Genomic DNA, 18,491 nt, shown 5'->3' with positions numbered 1-18,491 from the left:
CCTAATACTTTGGGGTCAGATAATTCTCTGAGAAACTAATGAAAAACAATGAACCCTTACCCCAAAGTCACTAGGAAAACTAACATAAAATTCTATTGTATACATAAATTCAGTAGGTTTACATACTCACTAAAACCAATTGATTAAACAGTTAAAAGTACTTGGTTAAAACAAAATGTCTTCTGTGACTGAAATAACAGGCACAGATTCTTCAGTGTGATTATACTAGTTAAGTGAAAAGAGCTGAATATCTTAGCAAACCAGTTTATACTAAAGAAAATTTAGAGTTTCAGGATTCAGTTCTTCAAATTTGTATTCCACAATTTAGTCTTCCCAGATAATTATTCAGTTGTTTTTTTGTTTGTTTGTTTTTTCTTTTTCTTTACAATGTATACTGTTTGGCTGTTCACAATCTAAGAAAAAAATACCAATTCTTTTAATTAAATCTGTCCTCCTCCAGGCTCCTTGCCATACACACACTCTCCCAAAGCAAAACACAAAGTACTCACAGTGCGAGCTCATGTGATTCCCTTCACCCAAATCCATGCCTTCTTTTTCCTTCCTGATTAACAGCAACATTCATAGGTTGTACGAATAAACTAATTAATTAACAAAGAAAAAATAACTTTAAAATGTTTCCAGTTGCCACATACCGAAAATAAAAACTCATCAAACTGAAGTGATGACATAAGGTTTTTGTATCTACCACTCTGGTGGATTGGCTGTTACTCTGGCAGATAAGCCAGAGCTAGTTTTACTCCTGTTTTGTGAATCTCTTGATGTGAAAAATAGAATTAACCTATGAAAATGGAATCTTATTTAGATGCACATAACTTGCACATTTAGATACACATTTAATAACTTGCTTTCCTGTAAAAGAATAGTTGAAATCAGGACTGTTTCAGAGAATCCCATATTTGTTCCCTATTACTAGGAATCACATAAACCACTGTCTCTCATCCAGGCTGCACTCTCAGAAATTCTGTTGTAGTTAGTTTGAGCTATAGTCTGGGCATCAAGATTTTTTAAAGCTCTCCAGTTGAATCCAATATGAAGCAACGTTTAAGAGAACTACTGATATAAATAATGTTATTTTTTTAATTAATTTATTTACTTTTATATTTATTTTTGGCTGTGTTAGGTCTTCGTTTCTGTGCGAGGGCTTTCTCTAGTTGCGGTGAGCGGGGGCCACTCTTCATTGCGGTGCGCGGGCCTCTCACTGTCGCGGCCTCTCCCGTTGCGGAGCACAGGCTCCAGACGCGCAGGCTCAGTAGTTGTGGTTCACGGGCCTAGCTGCTCCGTGGCATGTGGGATCTTCCCAGACCAGGGCTCGAACCCGTGTCCCCTGCATTGGCAGGCAGATTCTCAACCACTGTGCCACCAGGGAAGCCCAATAATGTTATTTTAAATGAGAATATACTGAGTTTATCTTATAGCAGATCTACTAGAGATGGCATTTGTCCTCATTACTATATGGTAATTTAAACCAGTGCTTCCCAGCCTGCTGGTATCATGGCATACATAGAAAACTGTGATATTTGTGTGGCTCACTGGGGGTAAACAGAGAAAGTTATTTGTAGCAGAAGTAACCAGCCTGGAAACCTCAGCTGCCCTAGTTGGAGCTAGACTCCTCCAGGGTCACAGAGGGTCAGAGGTCAGCATTGAGACATTCCAGTAACCCATTCTGTGCAATTCAAAGATTGAGACCCTCACTCTTAATTACACTAAAATGTAGAGTCGATGAACAACAAGAAAAAAAAAACCCAATAAATTAAAGCTATTTACTTTGATTTTTCCAATTTTCTTAGAGGCTAGCTCAGTTTGGGGCTCATTTAGGAGAAGGTTTTCTAGACTGGAATGGGCCTCTGAGTACTTAGTCAATCTCTGGGGATTTCTGGTGGGACACCTGGCACAAATTCATCCTCCCTTCTGAATTTATGGAAGAAGTAACCCACTTTTTGCTCAAATCCAGTCATTCCAGTGAAAGTCTCACCAATATTATTCTAAGCCTTATTTTTCAAGGCTAGACAAGGTTAGGAATTGTCATTTCCTTTATCTTACCTTAATCATTACTGGGAGAAAAGTATGGAGAATTAATAATCACCAGCTCCTGAACCTAATAATGGATTTAAAAGCTATAAAATCATAGCATATGAGAAAAAAGTAAAAGTTGATTTTTATTAAAACTCCATCTTTTTAATAGGAACAAGGAATACCTAGCATATGGGATGGGAATATAAAATAAGACAGAAGAGGCTGATTTTAATTATGCTTAATTAAAATTTGTAAATGTGGGACTATGACAAAGCAAAGCATATTTGGCTTCAGTTATTTTTGCTTAAAACAGGTAGGATGAAATGTAACTTTTAGAGTCTGAAATTAAATCATTATAGAGGGGTTTTATTGAAGTAAATTTCATATTTTAAAACTTGCAGGTGGAAAAAATTTAAATATGCAATAACAATGTTCACAGGTTTTACTTGGGAAGTGATTTCAAAATCAAATTTCAGAGTTTAGGAGGAATAATTTGTAAGGACCTTTTTTCCCAAAACATTTATGAAGCATCATGTATGGGCAGCACACATTTTCTACCTACAGTGAAAGCTTAATTCAATACAAAGATGTATTAATAGAAGGAGGAAGGTGGGGATGGAAATGTTGACTGAGAAAAATGCACAACCTAAAAGTTGAGAAGTTATGTTTTATTTGGTGGACCTTCTGAGGACTTCAAGCCTGGGAGACAGGCTCTCAGGTAGCTTTGAGGGACTGCTCCAAAGAGGCAAGGTGGAGAGCCAAGATACACAGGAGATTTTGCAACAAAGACTGGGTAGTCGGAACATCAAAAGATTACTGTTAATTAAAGAAAACCAGATATCTCAAGTTAAGGAAGTTAGCGCTTTTCTATGTATGGGAAGATTCAAGAGTCTGGGCTCGCTGAAATCATTCCTTTGATATGCACCTCAGCTTTCTGGGGCCAGTATCCTGTGCTTTCTCATCCTGAGTCTCTTCAGAGGTGGCTGTAGTGGTTGACTGCTAGATGGCAGGCATCCTGTTTCATCCTGAGTTGGGGAGGCTGTAATGTGGTGGCTCGATGGCTGCAACATCCTTTGTTTACTGATAAGGCAGGCAACGTTTCTCCTTCACAGTAAGAAGGAAGAGAAAGAGGAATAGGAAAAGAAAGCATGTTGAAAATTATTTACTTGCCTCACTTCAAAGAATATCATAGACATTAATACCGTTACACTCTGGACAAAGTTCTAACTCTGTGAGACTTCATTTACAATGTGTGTATAAGAGTTTCAACTGAGAAAATTATGGAAAATGGTATGATGCGTGTTAGACAACTTAAACAATGGGCACATAGTAGGTCTGTGATTGAATACCCTCAACACCTCTATCTTGGTGTGTTTAAAGCAGAATTCAGTTTTTCTCCTTACTCTAAAGCAACCTCCCCTTTGGATCTCCTATTTCTATTCCACCTGCCCAATATTTCTCAGAGGTGTGAATTTCTTTCACTTCTTACCACCAGCTTATTAGTTAGGATTTTGGTTCTTCACACTCTAGTTGTTGTAATGTATCCTTAACTGATATTTTTTCTTTCATGTAACCTTATTTGGAAATAGAATGGTTGCAGATGTAATCAGTTAAGAAGAGGTCATGCTGGGGGGTAGTGTGGTTCCTTGATCCAATAGGAACGGTGTCTTTATAAGAAGAGGGAAATTTGGACACAGAGACAGAGACACACAGAATGGGGAATGCTGTACGAAGATGCAGAAACAGAGTCAAGATGGGATATAAAGATGAGGCAGAGATTGGAATTATGCTGCCATGGACCAAGGAACCTGGGCTGACCAGAAGCTAGAAGAGACAAGGAAAGATCCCCACTAGAGGCTTCAAAGAGAGCATGGCCCTGTCAACACCTTAATTTCAGACTCCTAGCTCCAGAATTATGAGAGAGTACATTTCTTTTTTTTTTTTAAGCCACCCAGTTTGTGGTATTTTGTTACAGTAGCCCTAGAAAACTATTGGGTTGGCCAAAAAGTTCATTTGGGTTTTTCTGTAATATCACACAAAAAACCCAAATGAACTTTTTGGCCAGCCCAACATTACACCCTCTAACAGTTTTTGTAGAGTGCAGCCAACTACATATTTTAAGGATCTGTAATGAGTGTACCTAAGCAGTATAAGCAATGGACCATGAAAGCTCTCGCACAGCCCCTTGGCCCACCTTCCATGCCACTCCCCCCAGCTATTGCCATTGAAACCAGCTGCATGCTGGTGTACCCTACAACACCTTGTGCTGCACATCCCTTACTTTCCATCCTGGGCTATTTGGTTGCTCACCATGGGGAACTGAAGGTGCCCAATGTTCTATACGGTGTACCTGGAGGTGCAAGGGGGTCAACACTCCTCTGGGCAACCTTTGACCATTGGGAGATGGGAGCCAGTGGCTAACATTCCCCACTTCCATATCCAGGGTAGACAATTCTGATGTGCTTCAACACATTCCTCCGAGGGCCCACAGTGGTAACTAGGTTAATAATGCATCCTTGAATTGCCTTTCTCTCCTTGCTGTTTCTCTCCTCTCTGTTATCCTATTCTAGTTTCCTAGGATCTTCTCTCAAAGTAAATTACCAACAGGCAAGCCGTCTTTGTTGTCAGAAAGAACCCAAGGAAAGAGAGCTGTGAAGTTTTCCCAAAAGATTTGTGCCTGATATTTTTTATTACTATAATACAAGGACCCAACATAATACCTTGCACATAGTAGGCATTCAGTAAGTATATATTTATAGAATGAATAAATGTACAATGGCTGATCCATTAATCATTACATATTATGCATATATCAATACATTATAGTTGACTGTATATATAACTAAAATAATATCTTGATAGTGATTCAGGGTACATTTCTTTGCCTTGCCTACATGAATATTTTGAGAAACATTGTTTAAAAAATTAAGATAAGCTATGTATCTGCAAAATTGATAATTTATAATTCTAATAACATTATTAAAAATAACATCAGGTTAGGGTTCGTTCAATGTCTGATACCAAATCTACTGACCCATATGCACCTGGACCTACCCTTCTGCCATGTAGAGGTGTCTTCCCTCCCTATCTGAGGAAAATCATTCTTGCCACCATAAGAATGTACTTATCTCCTACCATGCTAATCTTTTCTTCTACTCTCCCACCTTTTCCACTCCACTTCCTGGATTGCAGTGGCCTTATTCTCCTTTCATGTCTGCAAATGTGTCAAGCTCTTTCCTCCTCTCAGCCTTTATAACTATTCTTCCTTTGCCAGAAATATTCTTCCCCTTGCTCCTTTCTCATTCAGAGCTTAGCTTACATGTCAACAATTGAGAGAAGCCTTCTGTGGCCACCATTTCAAAGTATCCATCTTAAACCTCCACATTCAGTTCATCTCTTTGATTTTAATTCCTAAATCAACTTTTTCTATTTCCCTTTTTCTTGACTACCCTTACCCTAGCCAAAGTGGGACAAGTTACTATTACTTCCTTCCTTAACTACTATGAAAATTCTCTTAAAAATTATCCCCTTGGGAAGGTTATCTAAAAAATATTTACAGTTTCTACTAGACAGACATCAACTGATAAGAGCAGATACTGGCTATAGTGCTGGAATAGCATTCTGGAAGCCCACTGCTATACTAGGTACTAACTCTTCGGTTGCTTGATTCTGGCATAGAGTCAGGACTACCCAAATGGCAAGAAGACACTTGGACACAGGGTAGCAACTACTTCTAACAAGAATGAAATTATGTCAGTGTTTTAACAATATGTATGGTTGCACTTTTGCAAACTGATGCATACTGCTTCATACTGGTTAGTAAGCTATTTGCCCAATCCTTCACATCTAAACAAAAGGGACCTTTAATAAACACATGTGTGCACGTGCACACACACATACACCCACACTCCAAATTCTACAGTGACTGCCCAATTCTTAAATATAACCCATAGTTTCTAGATATCTGACCCTTGATTACCTCTTCAATATCATATTGTATCATGATCCCACTGACTGTCCCCAATAGAGGCAACCAGGAAACTGAACATAGCATGCATTCATATCCCAGAATATGTACAAGACCCCAGCAGAAAATAATTTGCGTTGATGACCAGCTCAAAGGATAAAATTGCAAAGCAAATGAAAACTTCAGTGCCATGTGACATAGTCACAAATGAGTGGCTATAGATAATAAGTTAACCTGAAACTATATTTTTATAAATAGTAGAAAGGCAATTTGGGAAATATACTAGAAGTCCATAAAATATAAATACCTCTGACTCTGCAATTTCAATCCTAGAAATTCACCTTAAAGAAAGAGAAATACACAATTTTTTTACACAAGGATGTTAATTGCAATATTATTTATAATGAAGTCCAAAGCTTCTAGCAATAGATGATTAGTAAAATAAAATATGATTCAACTAGCAGTAGACAGCCATTAAAAATGTTTGAGAAGTGTATTTAAAAGCAAGGCAAATGTTTATTATTTATTATCAAGTGAATAAATCAAGTTATACAGTAGAAATGTGCAGTGTGATTCCAATTCAGATAGAGTCAGACTAAGTGGTTAAGTTAGGTGATGAGATCACAAATAATTTTCTTCTTGTCTATGTTTTTCCGTATTTTCCAAATGTGCTTCAGAATACTGGAATTACCTTTATGACAGGCGGGAAAGCTAATACATTTTATTAACAAAATAGTAGTACATTATTTTTGAAAGGAGTGTACCAACATGCTTTGCTGATATTGTGATCTACTGTGAAAAGCAGACCTGTAAATGTCTGTAATGCATAGATGGTAAAAGAGATTTTGCTGAACAGAGTCAATACCATTTTCTGGGCTTCTGTTTTTTTCTGTGACTTTTAAGATGCTTTAAGATGAGGCAACAGACTTTTTTCTAAGACCCAAGAGCAATTTTTCTTGGAGATGGATTTATGCAAATAACTTTTGCTTACTGAAAGATTGAAATAGAATCAAAACTTATAAAACCAGGCAAAATGAAGGGGAAAAAAGGTTCAAAGGGTCTTGCTCTAATTTCTCAAAAGAACACTGTGTTCCCTCCTAGCTTATCTCCATTAAAAAGACCTATGTGCTTAGCTTCTCAAAGACTTTTTGAATTTGGTATAAATTAAAGAGGTATGAGATGACATCTGAGAATCATGTCAAGCGAAGAAAGCTTCTATTATTCACAGGGCCAAAAATTTTAAACCCATTTTGTAAAATAAAGCTGAAGTATTATGGGTCAAGGAAAATTGAATCCAAACTCCTTGCTCATTTATTTTATTTTGAATGTCAATTGATTAGAAGTTCATTCTAGCTGATAAAACTTCAGTAGTCAATGTGTGAGGAAAGCTTGTCAAAAGTTGTCAGTGTACCATTTGGTTATTCAAATTGAATCAACTTTCACTTAAAATTATTTCTTATTATTTAAGTTTGTTCTTATGATTAAGAAAAATTACAACCTCAATTTGTAAGTTTCTTAAAATTTATCAGTCTTTTATTCCAACATGACAAAACCCCCTTTTTTTCAGATGAAAGGAATTACTGATAACCTTCAATATATTTTGTTTCCTATTTTTTTCCATCTTCATTGCCATCTTTTATGCATTGCTTCAATTATCTCATTTATCTTGTTACAAAGAACATTTTGTCCTCCAATATGTCCTGCTAGATGATTCTTCTAGAACCTCAGGGGTTTTTTTTTTGTTTTTTTTGTTTTTTTTTAATTAATTAATTTATTTATTTATTTATTTATTTTTGGCTGTGTTGGGTCTTCGTTTCTGTGCAAGGGCTTTCTCTAGTTGTGGCGAGCGGGGGCCACTCTTCATCGCGGTGCATGGGCCTCTCACTATCGTGGCCTCTCTTGTTGCAGAGCACAGGCTCCAGATGCGCAGGCTCAGTAGTTGTGGCTCACGGGCCCAGTTGCTCCGTGGCATGTGGGATCTTCCCAGACCAGGGCTCGAACCCGTGTCCCCTGCATTGGCAGGCAGACTCTCAACCACTGTGCCATCAGGGAAGCCCAGGTTTTCTTTTTAATGGTAGTTGTTTCATCACTCCTGGAGATACCTAACATTTTTTTTATGTTTTAGTAGTGATAAAAAAAAAAATGCCTCTACTTCAGCTTCACTAAACTTCATTTTCATCAACACGTTGAGGAAATGGTTTTCTGTCTCAGTCGTCTGTGACCAGGGAGGGCATTCTGAGATATCTTTGCAGGATGCCTCACTCTGTATCTGGGTATAGGCAAACCCGCAACTGGAGTTTTCTGATGAAAGTATTCCTCAGTAATCTTTGATACTGTCAAGTTCAAAAGCATCTTTTTGCCTCTGTTTAACTAAAATTAAAACTAGTTTGGCCCTTTCTCTGCAGAATCACCACGGTGGCTGGGACCCTGTACCCATATCCTGAAAACTGGGCGGCCTTCCAGGCCCTCATTGCCACTCAGTGCAGCGGGGCTGCGGTCCGCGTGCTCACCGCACCACCCCACTTCCATTTTGGCCAAACCAAACACACCCCCGAATTTCTCCATAAATTTCCTGCTGGCAAGGTTCCAGCCTTTGAGGGTGACGATGGATTCTGTGTGGTTGAGAGCAATGCCATTGCCTACCATGTGAGCAACGAGGAGCTGCGGGGAAGTACTCCTGAAGCAGCAGCCCAGGTGGTGCAGGGGGTGAGCTTTGCTGATAGCGACACAGTCCCCCAGCCAGTATCTGGGTGTTCCCCACCTTAGGCATCATGCGCCACGACAAGCAGGCCATGGAGAATGCAAAGCAGGAGGTGAGGCGAATTCTGGGGCCGCTGGATGCTCGCTTGAAGACAAGGACTTTTCCGGTGGGCGAACGTGTGATGCCGGCTGACATCACAGTTGTCTGCACCCTGTTGTGGCTTTATAAACAGGTTCTGGAACCTTCTTTCTGCCAGGCCTTCCCTAATACAAACCGCTGGTTCCTCACCTGCATTAACCAGCCCCAGTTCCGGACTGTCTTGGGGGAGGTGAAACTCTGTGAGAAAATGGCCCAATGTGATGCTAAAAAGTTTGCAGAGAGCCAGCCTAAAAAAGGACACCCCACAGAAAGAGAAAGCTTCCTAGAAGAGAAGCAGAAGCCCCAGGCCGAGCGGAAGGAGGAGACGAAGGCAGCTGCCCCCGCTCCTGAGGATGAGCTGGGTGAACGTGAGCGGGCAGCGGCCGCTGAGCCGAAGGCCAAGGATCCCTTCGCTTACCTGCCCAAGAGTACCTTTGCGTTGGCTGCATTTAAGCGCAAGCACTCCAACGAGGACACACTCTCCGTGGCGCTGCCGTACTTTGGGGAGCACTTTGATAAAGACGGCTGGTCCCTGTGGTGCTCCGAGTACCGCTTCCCTGAAGGGCTCACCCCAACCTTCATGAGCTGCAACCTCATGACTGCAGTGTTCCAGCGATTGGACAATCTGAGGAAGAATGCCTTTGCCAGTGTCATTCTCTTTGGAACCAACAATAGCAGCTCCATTTCTGGAGTCTGGGTCTTCCGAGGCCAGGGGCTTGCGTTTCCTCTGAGTCCAGATTGGCAGGTGAGCTATGAGTCATACACGTGGTGGAAACTGGATCCCAGCAGCGAGGAGACCCAGATGCTGGTTCGAGAATACTCTTCCTGGGATGGGGCCTTCCAGCATGTGGGCAAAGCCTTCAATCAGGGCAAGATCTTCAAGTGACCATCTCTTGCCATCGCCTAGCTGCCTGCACCTGCCCTTCAGGGAGAATGGGGGTCATTAAAGGAAACTCAACATCGAACCCTTTCCTGCCCTGCCTCCTCTGTGGGTGATGGCTTCTTCAGAGGAGTAGATATGTTGATACAGGGTGTTGTCTATACCTGCAGGACCTCCCTGTGTAGGAGAGAAGTCTTCAAAAGAGCAGGAAGAGAGGGCTCTCCTCAGTTTTGATTTTTTTTTTTTTTAATTGCCTTGCCTCTCCTGTGATGACCATCTTCTAGCCTAGCTGGGAAAGATTGGATGTAGTTAGGAGATGGTGACACGGGGCTTTGTAACTACCTAATTCCAGACCTTCCTGCATGAAGGGGGAGAATACCTGCTGACAGGGTGAGAGCACAGCATATGCAGAACGACTTAACACTACTTCCCTGCTTCCCGCCGCTGCCCTGTGAGGTGGGGCGGCAGCCGTATCCAAGAGTCATAGTTTCAACACTTCAGACAAAGAGGCACAGACTCCTTGGAACAAATACTGGCCTGTGGGCCCTAACCTGGCTGTGGATCGTCTCTGGGGTATCCCTACTTTCTAACAAGGAAGTGGGGTTCAGAGATTTAAGCAACTTGCCTGTGATTACACATCTTAGGTAGTGGAGGCAGGATTTCGAACCCAGTGGGTGTCACTGGAACCTGTACCCTAAATACGCCCTAGCGCTTCCTGCAATGTAGAGCAGTCATAAATGTCCTTTAACAACCAAAAAAAAACCCAAAACTAATTTGAATCACTTCATCCTTACATTTAATTCAGTTAGTGTCTTTCCTCATCTATTACCTTAGCCTCAATTTGTCAGCTGATATTTTTCTAAGCATCTCAAGGAGCTCAGAGTAAGCTAATTGTAGTTCTGTGGAGCTGGACCTTTGGGAGGAAAGAGAAAGCTGGTGTCTACGTTCCCTAATCTGTAATATCCTTTCCAATTCATGATAGAAAATGACCTAACTCAACCAAATTAGCAGAAAACATGTAGGAGTTTAGCTTACATGGCCCTTAATGTGATTGCCGTCATGAAATCACGAAACGCATACAATTTTAAACTGATCTTGAAGTGAGATGAGTAGATGTTAAATAATACGCTATTTTCTCGCAATATGTTTCAGTGACAAATTCCATTTTAAACAGTTACATGATTACAAGCTCTGAAATTAAATTTCATGATGAATAATTAGGCACCACTCTTCAGAGTCCCTGGGAGAAGTCACATTCTCTGCAGCACATACACTTGGAATAATCGATTGGGAGTCAATTGGCAAAATACTTCAGATTTAATTTGCAGTTCTGAAGGATCCTCCTTCACTTCAGCAGTTCGGGAGTCTGCTGCAGCCCCTCTTGTCCCATTTTGGTGGGGAAAAAAAGCAGGATTTTATCTTGCTTTGGTACTGTTTCACACTGTGGTATAAGATTCCTCAATTGATTGTGAAAGATACTCATACAAGAGAGTTCCTATTTATTTAAACATCTTTTAGAGTCACAGGTGGAAACAATGAAAAACATAATAATTTTTTTTATTCTGGAATTCAGGGGATAGTTGATGTGGGAGTGTTGTATAGAAAAAAGACCCATGGCCTTTGTTTTGAGGAAAAAAATCTAGATTTCAGCCACTTGGGATGTGGAGCAAATGGGTTAAATTCTCTGTGTCTCAGTGGCTTTATCTGTAAAATGGGTATAGTAATATTTCTCAAAGTTGCTGTGAAGAGTAAATGATATTATAAATAAAAGACTCCTCCCACAGTGCTTGGCCAGAGTAGACAGTTTTCTCTAAGGATGAAGTCTAGATCATTCCTTATTCATAGACCAGAGAAAGTTTATAAGGATGGTATTCAGTACTATTTCCATTTTCAAAAAATTTTACCTGCCTTGAATATAGACAAGACAGGGGTATGAGTGAAACATCGGTCTCTCCCCACAGTAATGCTGCTTCCTCAGCCCAGTGTAGTCTGTCTGGGCTCTGCCACTGATGGAGAGCTGGATACTGGCAGTGTTGGTGGTGAAAAGCAGGAGTCAGCAAACATTTTTTTTGTAAAAGACCAGATTGTGGGCAGAGACTTAACTCTGACAGTTTCTGTCCCATCGACTTAACTCTGCTGTTGTAGCGAGAAAGCAGCCATAGACAACATGTAAATAAATAAGTACACTGTTTTCCAATAAAACTTTATTTATGGACACTGAAATTTGAATTTCCAATAATTTTCACTTTTCACAAAATGTTACTCTTCTTTTGATTTTTTCCAACCACTTAAAAATGTAAAAGTATTTTAAAAGGGAGAGAGTTGTGTGGCTTCACTCTTGTCAAAAAAGTAAGAGGCACGGACATCCACAGAAAAATAGGGGATCAAGATCTAGTGGAAAAGAGGTAGATGTTTTGGGATAAAACAGGAGTTTTAGAGTCAGACAGAACTGGGTTTGAATCCTATTTTCTCCCTTCATTGGCTCTCTGACTTTAAACACAAGGCTGTTGAACATCTGTCTCGCTCAGTGTTTTCATTTATAAAATGCTGATAAAAATACCTACCTGATTGAGTTATTGTAAGGATTAAATAAATTATTCTATACAATGGTTCTTGTATACAGAAAATACTTAATAAATGCCATTGTGACTAATCTTTTTGTTACTATGTGGTAGGCAGAATAATGGCCCTCTAAAAATGTCCATGTCCTGATCATAGGAACCTGTGAATAGATAGGTTATAATGCAAAAGGGAATTAAGGTTTCAGGGGTATTAAGGTTGCTAATCAGCTGACCTTCAGATGGGGGAGGTTATCCTGGGTTATCCAGGTGGGCCAAGGTAATCACAAGGGTCCTTATAAGTGGAAGAGGAGGCAGAACAGAGAAAACCAGAGAGATAGCAGTGAAGAAGAGGAAGGACTTGCCCAACGTTACTGGCTTTAAAGATGGGAGGGAGCCACAAACCAAGGAATGCCAGCAGCCTCTAGATGCTGGAAAAGGTGAGCAAATGGATTATCTCCTAGAGCCACCTAAAAGAAATGCAGTCCTGCCAAACCTTGATTTTAGCTTAGTGAGACTCATTTTGGACTTCTGTCTTCCAGAACTGTAGGATAATAAATTTGTGTTGTTTTAAGGCACCAAGTTTATAGTAATTGGTTACAGCAGCAATAGGAAACTAATACATACCGTTACTATTATTATCCACGCGAAGAAAGCTAGTTGTCTACAAAAGTATATGCTTCCCCCTTCCTTAGTGCAGAGATTTTTATGGAACTGGGTGCTGTCAAAAATCGAGAAATAGCACAATTAAAACCACCAAATTAATAAATAATTAATAAATTCAGTAAGAGTTATTGTGTATCTAAGAACAATTTGCAAACTGGGAGCTTTCAAATTCAAAGACTCCCATGAAGCTCTGGGGTGCGGTGTTACAGGATGGCTTATAAAGTGAAAATGAGGACGCTGTTAACCTTTACAATGATGGGTTATTACAATGGGGGTTTCCAGATGGTAGGGGATTGGTAAAAAGTAATTATCTCATACCATTTTTAGGAAGATGGCTTAAGTTTCTTTTCTGATTGTCACATGCATTTACAAGAAATAACCCAAGTATTGCTTATATTCATGAAATGAGATTTAGTTTTACTAACATGGCTTTTGTCTGCTCCGGGAATTCTCAGATCTGGACTCTATTTTGTATTTAATTTGAACAATTTTCCCCTTTTGTTCATTCTCTCCGCAAGCTTAGAGTGTGACTAACTAGTAGAGTGTTACTCGCCATTGCCACAGTTAATGGAGTCAGGCTGAAAAATCACATATTTGCTGTTTCCATTGCTCGAGTAGTCAGGATGGAGGGTCATGTAGTCGCTCCTCCCAACAGTTGCCCGTCATCGTGGATGTGGGCGGACAGGTCATTTAGTTCTTCCAGTTGCCTAATCCTCATGGATATCATTTGACGTGTGAGTGGCTGCTGAAAGGCATTTTAAATTGCCCTTGAGAGAATACAAGGCACTAGAGAGGTTAATATGATGACTCTAAGGAGAGTATTAGCCACAGATTGAAAAATTCCCCAGAACAGAGATTCGCAGGAGACAGTATTTAACCAATTAAATAAATCAAATGAGTTATAATAAGATACAGCGTTCACCACTTTTTTTTTTTTATGGATAATATGTATGTATTTGGGTTTCAGTGTTTTCTGAGTTACTTACATAGGCACAACATGGTGTATTAGCAATCACACATCATCATGATTACTTAGGACAAGATGAACACATGTATGTTTTCTTTTCAGGAGGTGAAATGAAAGTTCACCTGAAATGTTTTTTTTGTTTGTTTGTTTGTTTTTTAAATATCTATTTATCTATCCATTTTTGGCTGCGCTGGGTCTTAGTTGTGTCACGTGGGATCTTTATTTACAGCATTTGGGCTTCTTAGTTGCAGCATACGAACGCTTAGTTGCGGCATGCATGTGGGATCTAGTTCCCTGACCAGGGATCGAACCTGGGCCCCCCGTATTCGGAGAGCGGAGTCCTACCCACTTGACTACCAGGGAAGTCCCTGAAATGTTTTCATTTCAGGAGGTGAATAAAGTTTTACCATTCTTGGTAAAACTTGCGTTCCGATGATCTGTCTCCCTCCGCTGTCTCTCACGCCTCCCAGCCAATCTTCAGCCCACTTGGCCGGGAACTGCTCCAGTCAAAGCTGCCAACCACCTCTGTGTTCCTGAACTCGGATACTTCTCTGTCCTCACCTTGGCCGCCCCGCAGGATCTGACCCAGCTGACTCCTCCCACCCTGAAGCCCTTTATTCTCTGGGCTTCCCAGAGACCACCCACCACAGCGTCCTGGTGTGACCCCACCTCTGGCCTCCTGTTCAGTCTCCTCTCCCGCCCCCTCTTCTTTCCAGCCTCTAAATGGTCAGGGGCTGCACAGCCCAGCTCCGTCTGCCCTCCCCCGCAGGCTGATCTCACCCAGCCCTGCTTTCAGCATCACACAGCCTGACGGCTCCCACATTTCTATCTCCGGCTGGCACCTCTCCTGTATACCCAAAAAAAAAGAAAAAGAAAAAAAAGTGTGTTTTAAAAAATAAAGAATTTTTATATTTTTGGCTGCGCTGGGTCTTCGTTGCTGCCCGCAGGCTTTCTCTAGTTGCGGGGAGCGAGGGCTACTCTTCGTTGGGGTGCGCGGGCTTCTCATTGTGGTGGCTTCTCTTGTCGTGGAGCACGGGTTCTAGGCACGTGGGCTTCAGTAGTTGTGGCACGCAGGCTCAGTAGTCGTGGCTTGCAAGCTCTAGAGCGCAGGCTCAGCAGTTGCAGCGCACAGGTTTGGTTGCTCCCCGGCGTGTGGATCTTCCCGGACCAGGGTTTGAACCCGTGTTCCCTGCAGTGGCAGGCGGACTCTTATTAACCACTGCGCCACCAGGCAAGTCCTAAGGTGTTGTAGGTGAGCTTCTACCTAAATCAGGCCTCTATGTGATGTGAGCAATCAAGTAATTTAATGAGATGCATTTCTATGGAAACAAAAGAAAAACAAAGTTTAATTTTAAACAAAGGTTAAAAGGTTAACCAAGGTTAAAGTTCAAGTAAATTACCAATTCAGTTTCTGCGTCTGGGGAGCAGCCAGTTGAGAAAATTTCTAGATTTGAGTTTGAAGCATCCCTACATGGTGGAATGAGGTTGGCAGTTTCAGTCTGACGGATTTTCCTGGTTTGCAGTTTGACTGGATCTGATGTTATTGGGTGTTCTGGTGAACTCTCTTAAGTGGCCCATATAGCAACAGGCATGAAGGTTGTCCACATATGATCTGTTGTGGTACTTTCTGTGAAGTTTACAAGTAGATAACAAAACCTCAAAGACAATGAACAGGACTAGAATCTGATAACCTGTACACCAGAGTTATTTATTGAAATACATTTTTTTATAGTCGTCACACTTTTATCAAAGGTACTGTGAAACAAATTTGTTTGTAAAGTAAGTCTAATCTTATTAAACTTGGCTTGATTATTTACATAAATATAAGAATAATGAGTCTATGCATTTTCTTAAAAATGACATTTCAATCAAACTTGGGTCATATCTAAGGGACTTTACTGGCTTCATAAAGTCAACCTCAGTTCTTTAAATTGTTTAGTGATAAGGAATCTCAGATTAGACCTCTAAGGTCTCTTTAAGCTAAGCAGTTTAGCCTAATTGTTTTCTATTGTTTCTATTGTCTAATTGTTTTCTATTATACAAGGAGAACAGATTCTTATTGAACTTATATAAGTACATATATTGTCATGAAAAATAAGAATATTTTATAAGAGTTTCTGAATTCTGGAGGGATCAGGGCGGGAGAATAACAAATGTTTCAACTTTTGTTGACAAAAGTATATTTTACCATATTGCTGTAAGTTATATATAGCTTAAAAGGGAGGAGGAAAAAAAAAGAGTCCTTTAAATCTGGAAAACAAAACATTGAAGAGCAATGTTTTGAATGAAGTCATGAAAATTATAATTATCTTCATCAGTACATTCAATCTCCTGTAATTCTTATTTTGCTTCATCTTGGGTTAGCAGCTTTATGAATCATTTTTCCATTAGTTTCAGAAATTCTTACCTAGTTCAGTGTTACAATCTTAAAGTGATCAGAAACTTGTATTCTACGGTACTTGTCAAGGTTTTTTTCCAGGCATATCTTTGAAGATGAAGCATATTTGCTTATAGTTGATTGTAAATGCTTTCAGAGAAGAATTGAGAATAAAACAATAACCATGAATGACAAAAGACTTAAAAATATTCGTGGTTAAAGATCTGTTGATAGTTCATACCTACACAAAAAGTAATGCAATTGATGAGTAAATTTGGTTATATTTGTGATATACAGTATTTTAAGATACTAGTTGGAATCATGACTGATAACATTGTACCAGGCCATATCAGAATTTTAGGAATTTCATATAATTTCTGAATTACTTATATTAATAAGATATACCTATGTAAATATAATCTAAGGAGATTAAATATTATTTTTATTTGACAATATTTCCCATGCAATTTAACATCAAATAAGCTTAAATAAATTAACATTTCTCTTTTATAAGGAGAGAGAAGAAATCTTTTGATCTTCCAGGAGCCCTCTGGAAAATCCCAAAGTTAGTTCAAGGTCAAAAAGACTTCATTCAAAATTTGATTTGAGGAAGTTTGTCCAAAATGTCAAGAGGTTTAAAACATTTGGTCAAATAGGAGCATAAGTCACTGTGAAACAATATTTAGTTATTCCTTTAACCAAAGTGACAATGAAAAGATTTGCATTGCAAATACAGAAAGTTACCTGGTTATAAAAACAAACAAACAAAAACCCTTAGCTCATTTAAAATGGAAAAGACTCAGTTTTTCTAAGTAATCAAAGTCCTGATAAAGGCTATGTAGAACATAGGAAATATTTTCTAAGATGCAGAATCTTTGTTTTCCTAGGCAGATTACATTTACATAAAGAAAAACCCTTTATAAATTTTACTAAGAGTGGATCAATAATCTACAAAATTTGTGGCTTTAACAGAGAGAAAATTAAACTCTAGTTTTGTATCAGTACATTAGTGAGCTCATTTAAGGAAAACCTTATAAATCTGTTCAATTTAGCCAGCTTTGACCTCACAACATAATTTCTTTTCCACAAACCTTCTGAAAAATTTCTATATCCATTTAGGATTTATCTCCTTTTTCCTTTTGTTCTGGAATAACCAGTCATTTTATTTTAGACAACATTACTCTTTTTCTTTAACAAAAATACACCCAATATTCCTTGCGTACTCTTCATGTCAAAATACATCCCATTTTCTTCCCATACTTTGCATACAAACTTGTTTCCCTTCACTCGTACTGTTTCTATTTTTATATATTGTAGTAGTTCTATTTTTATATATTGATTATAAATTTTTACTATTAGTAACCTTTACTTTCCAGTGGAAACTAAGAAACAGGCAATTGTGAAGTATCATATATTCGCATCCTGTAGTAGACTCACAAACTTATAAATACGTAATTAAAATCTGTAATTTTTTAGAAACGTTTTTCACACTACCATTTTCTAAATGTGGCAGAAGGCATATTTATTAATAGACCCAAATATCTTTTGTTTCTATAAAAATTAAGCCAAAAGTAGATAGATTTAAACTTATATTTAGCAATCTATATCTCAGTATGTTATCTTCTTGGAAATGATCTTGATATTCAATGAATATCCATTATTTAGTTTAACTTAGTGTAAACTTTTATCTCATTCATATTTATTTAAACTATTTGTTTTTAACAATTATGCTTAAACATTTTTCTCACCACCTTAATGTTCAGATGTCTGAATTCCCAAGATTCACATATTACATCAAGCTTGGCCTCTTGGTCTCCTGATACCCAGAGCCATATCCTCTCATTGTGCTGTTTGGTCTTGTGAGTGTGTGTGTGTGTGTGTGTGTGTGTGTGTGTGTTTATGGAATATATGTATGTATATACACATTCACATATAAGAAATTAGCATGACCTAAAAGATTTTTGTAAATTACCTTGCTCATGATGCTGATTTTAAGGGACTAAATTTCTGCTGCTTTATTATTCATCTTGCTTTTTTTCTTCTTTATTGAATGGTTTCTACCTCACTGTTTATGTATTCTCCAGATAGTAACAGTGAAAGGGAAGGTAGAAAGACTCCGAACTTTTCCTGGCTTACCATTTTACCTTGTCCAATTTCAAAGAGTGATTTGAATTTAAAGACAATCATACCCCTGTTTGCTTGA

General features: G+C 39.1%; 1 protein-coding gene and 1 non-coding gene across 2 annotated transcripts; one reads left to right on the top strand and one right to left on the bottom strand.

The window, feature by feature from the left end:
• The first annotated feature begins 4,197 nt into the window (after window positions 1-4,197).
• Window positions 4,198-9,773, top strand: LOC103005763 (elongation factor 1-gamma-like). The gene is given in 3 exon segments (XM_057532425.1): window positions 4,198-4,400; window positions 8,407-8,729; window positions 8,732-9,773. Coding segments are annotated over 3 exon segments (1,521 nt in total). The 3' UTR covers window positions 9,727-9,773.
• A 4,428-nt stretch (window positions 9,774-14,201) lies between these two features.
• Window positions 14,202-14,274, bottom strand: TRNAR-CCG (transfer RNA arginine (anticodon CCG)). The gene has a single exon. It is a non-coding gene; the product is annotated as a tRNA-Arg (tRNA).
• Between the last annotated feature and the right edge of the window lie 4,217 nt (window positions 14,275-18,491).

The sequence above is a fragment of the Balaenoptera acutorostrata genome, chromosome 17 (assembly GCF_949987535.1).
Source record: "Balaenoptera acutorostrata chromosome 17, mBalAcu1.1, whole genome shotgun sequence".
Classification (NCBI taxonomy): Eukaryota; Metazoa; Chordata; class Mammalia; order Artiodactyla; family Balaenopteridae; genus Balaenoptera; species Balaenoptera acutorostrata.
Note: the sequence above shows the minus strand (reverse complement) of the source record. Positions and strands in the feature narration are given on the sequence as shown.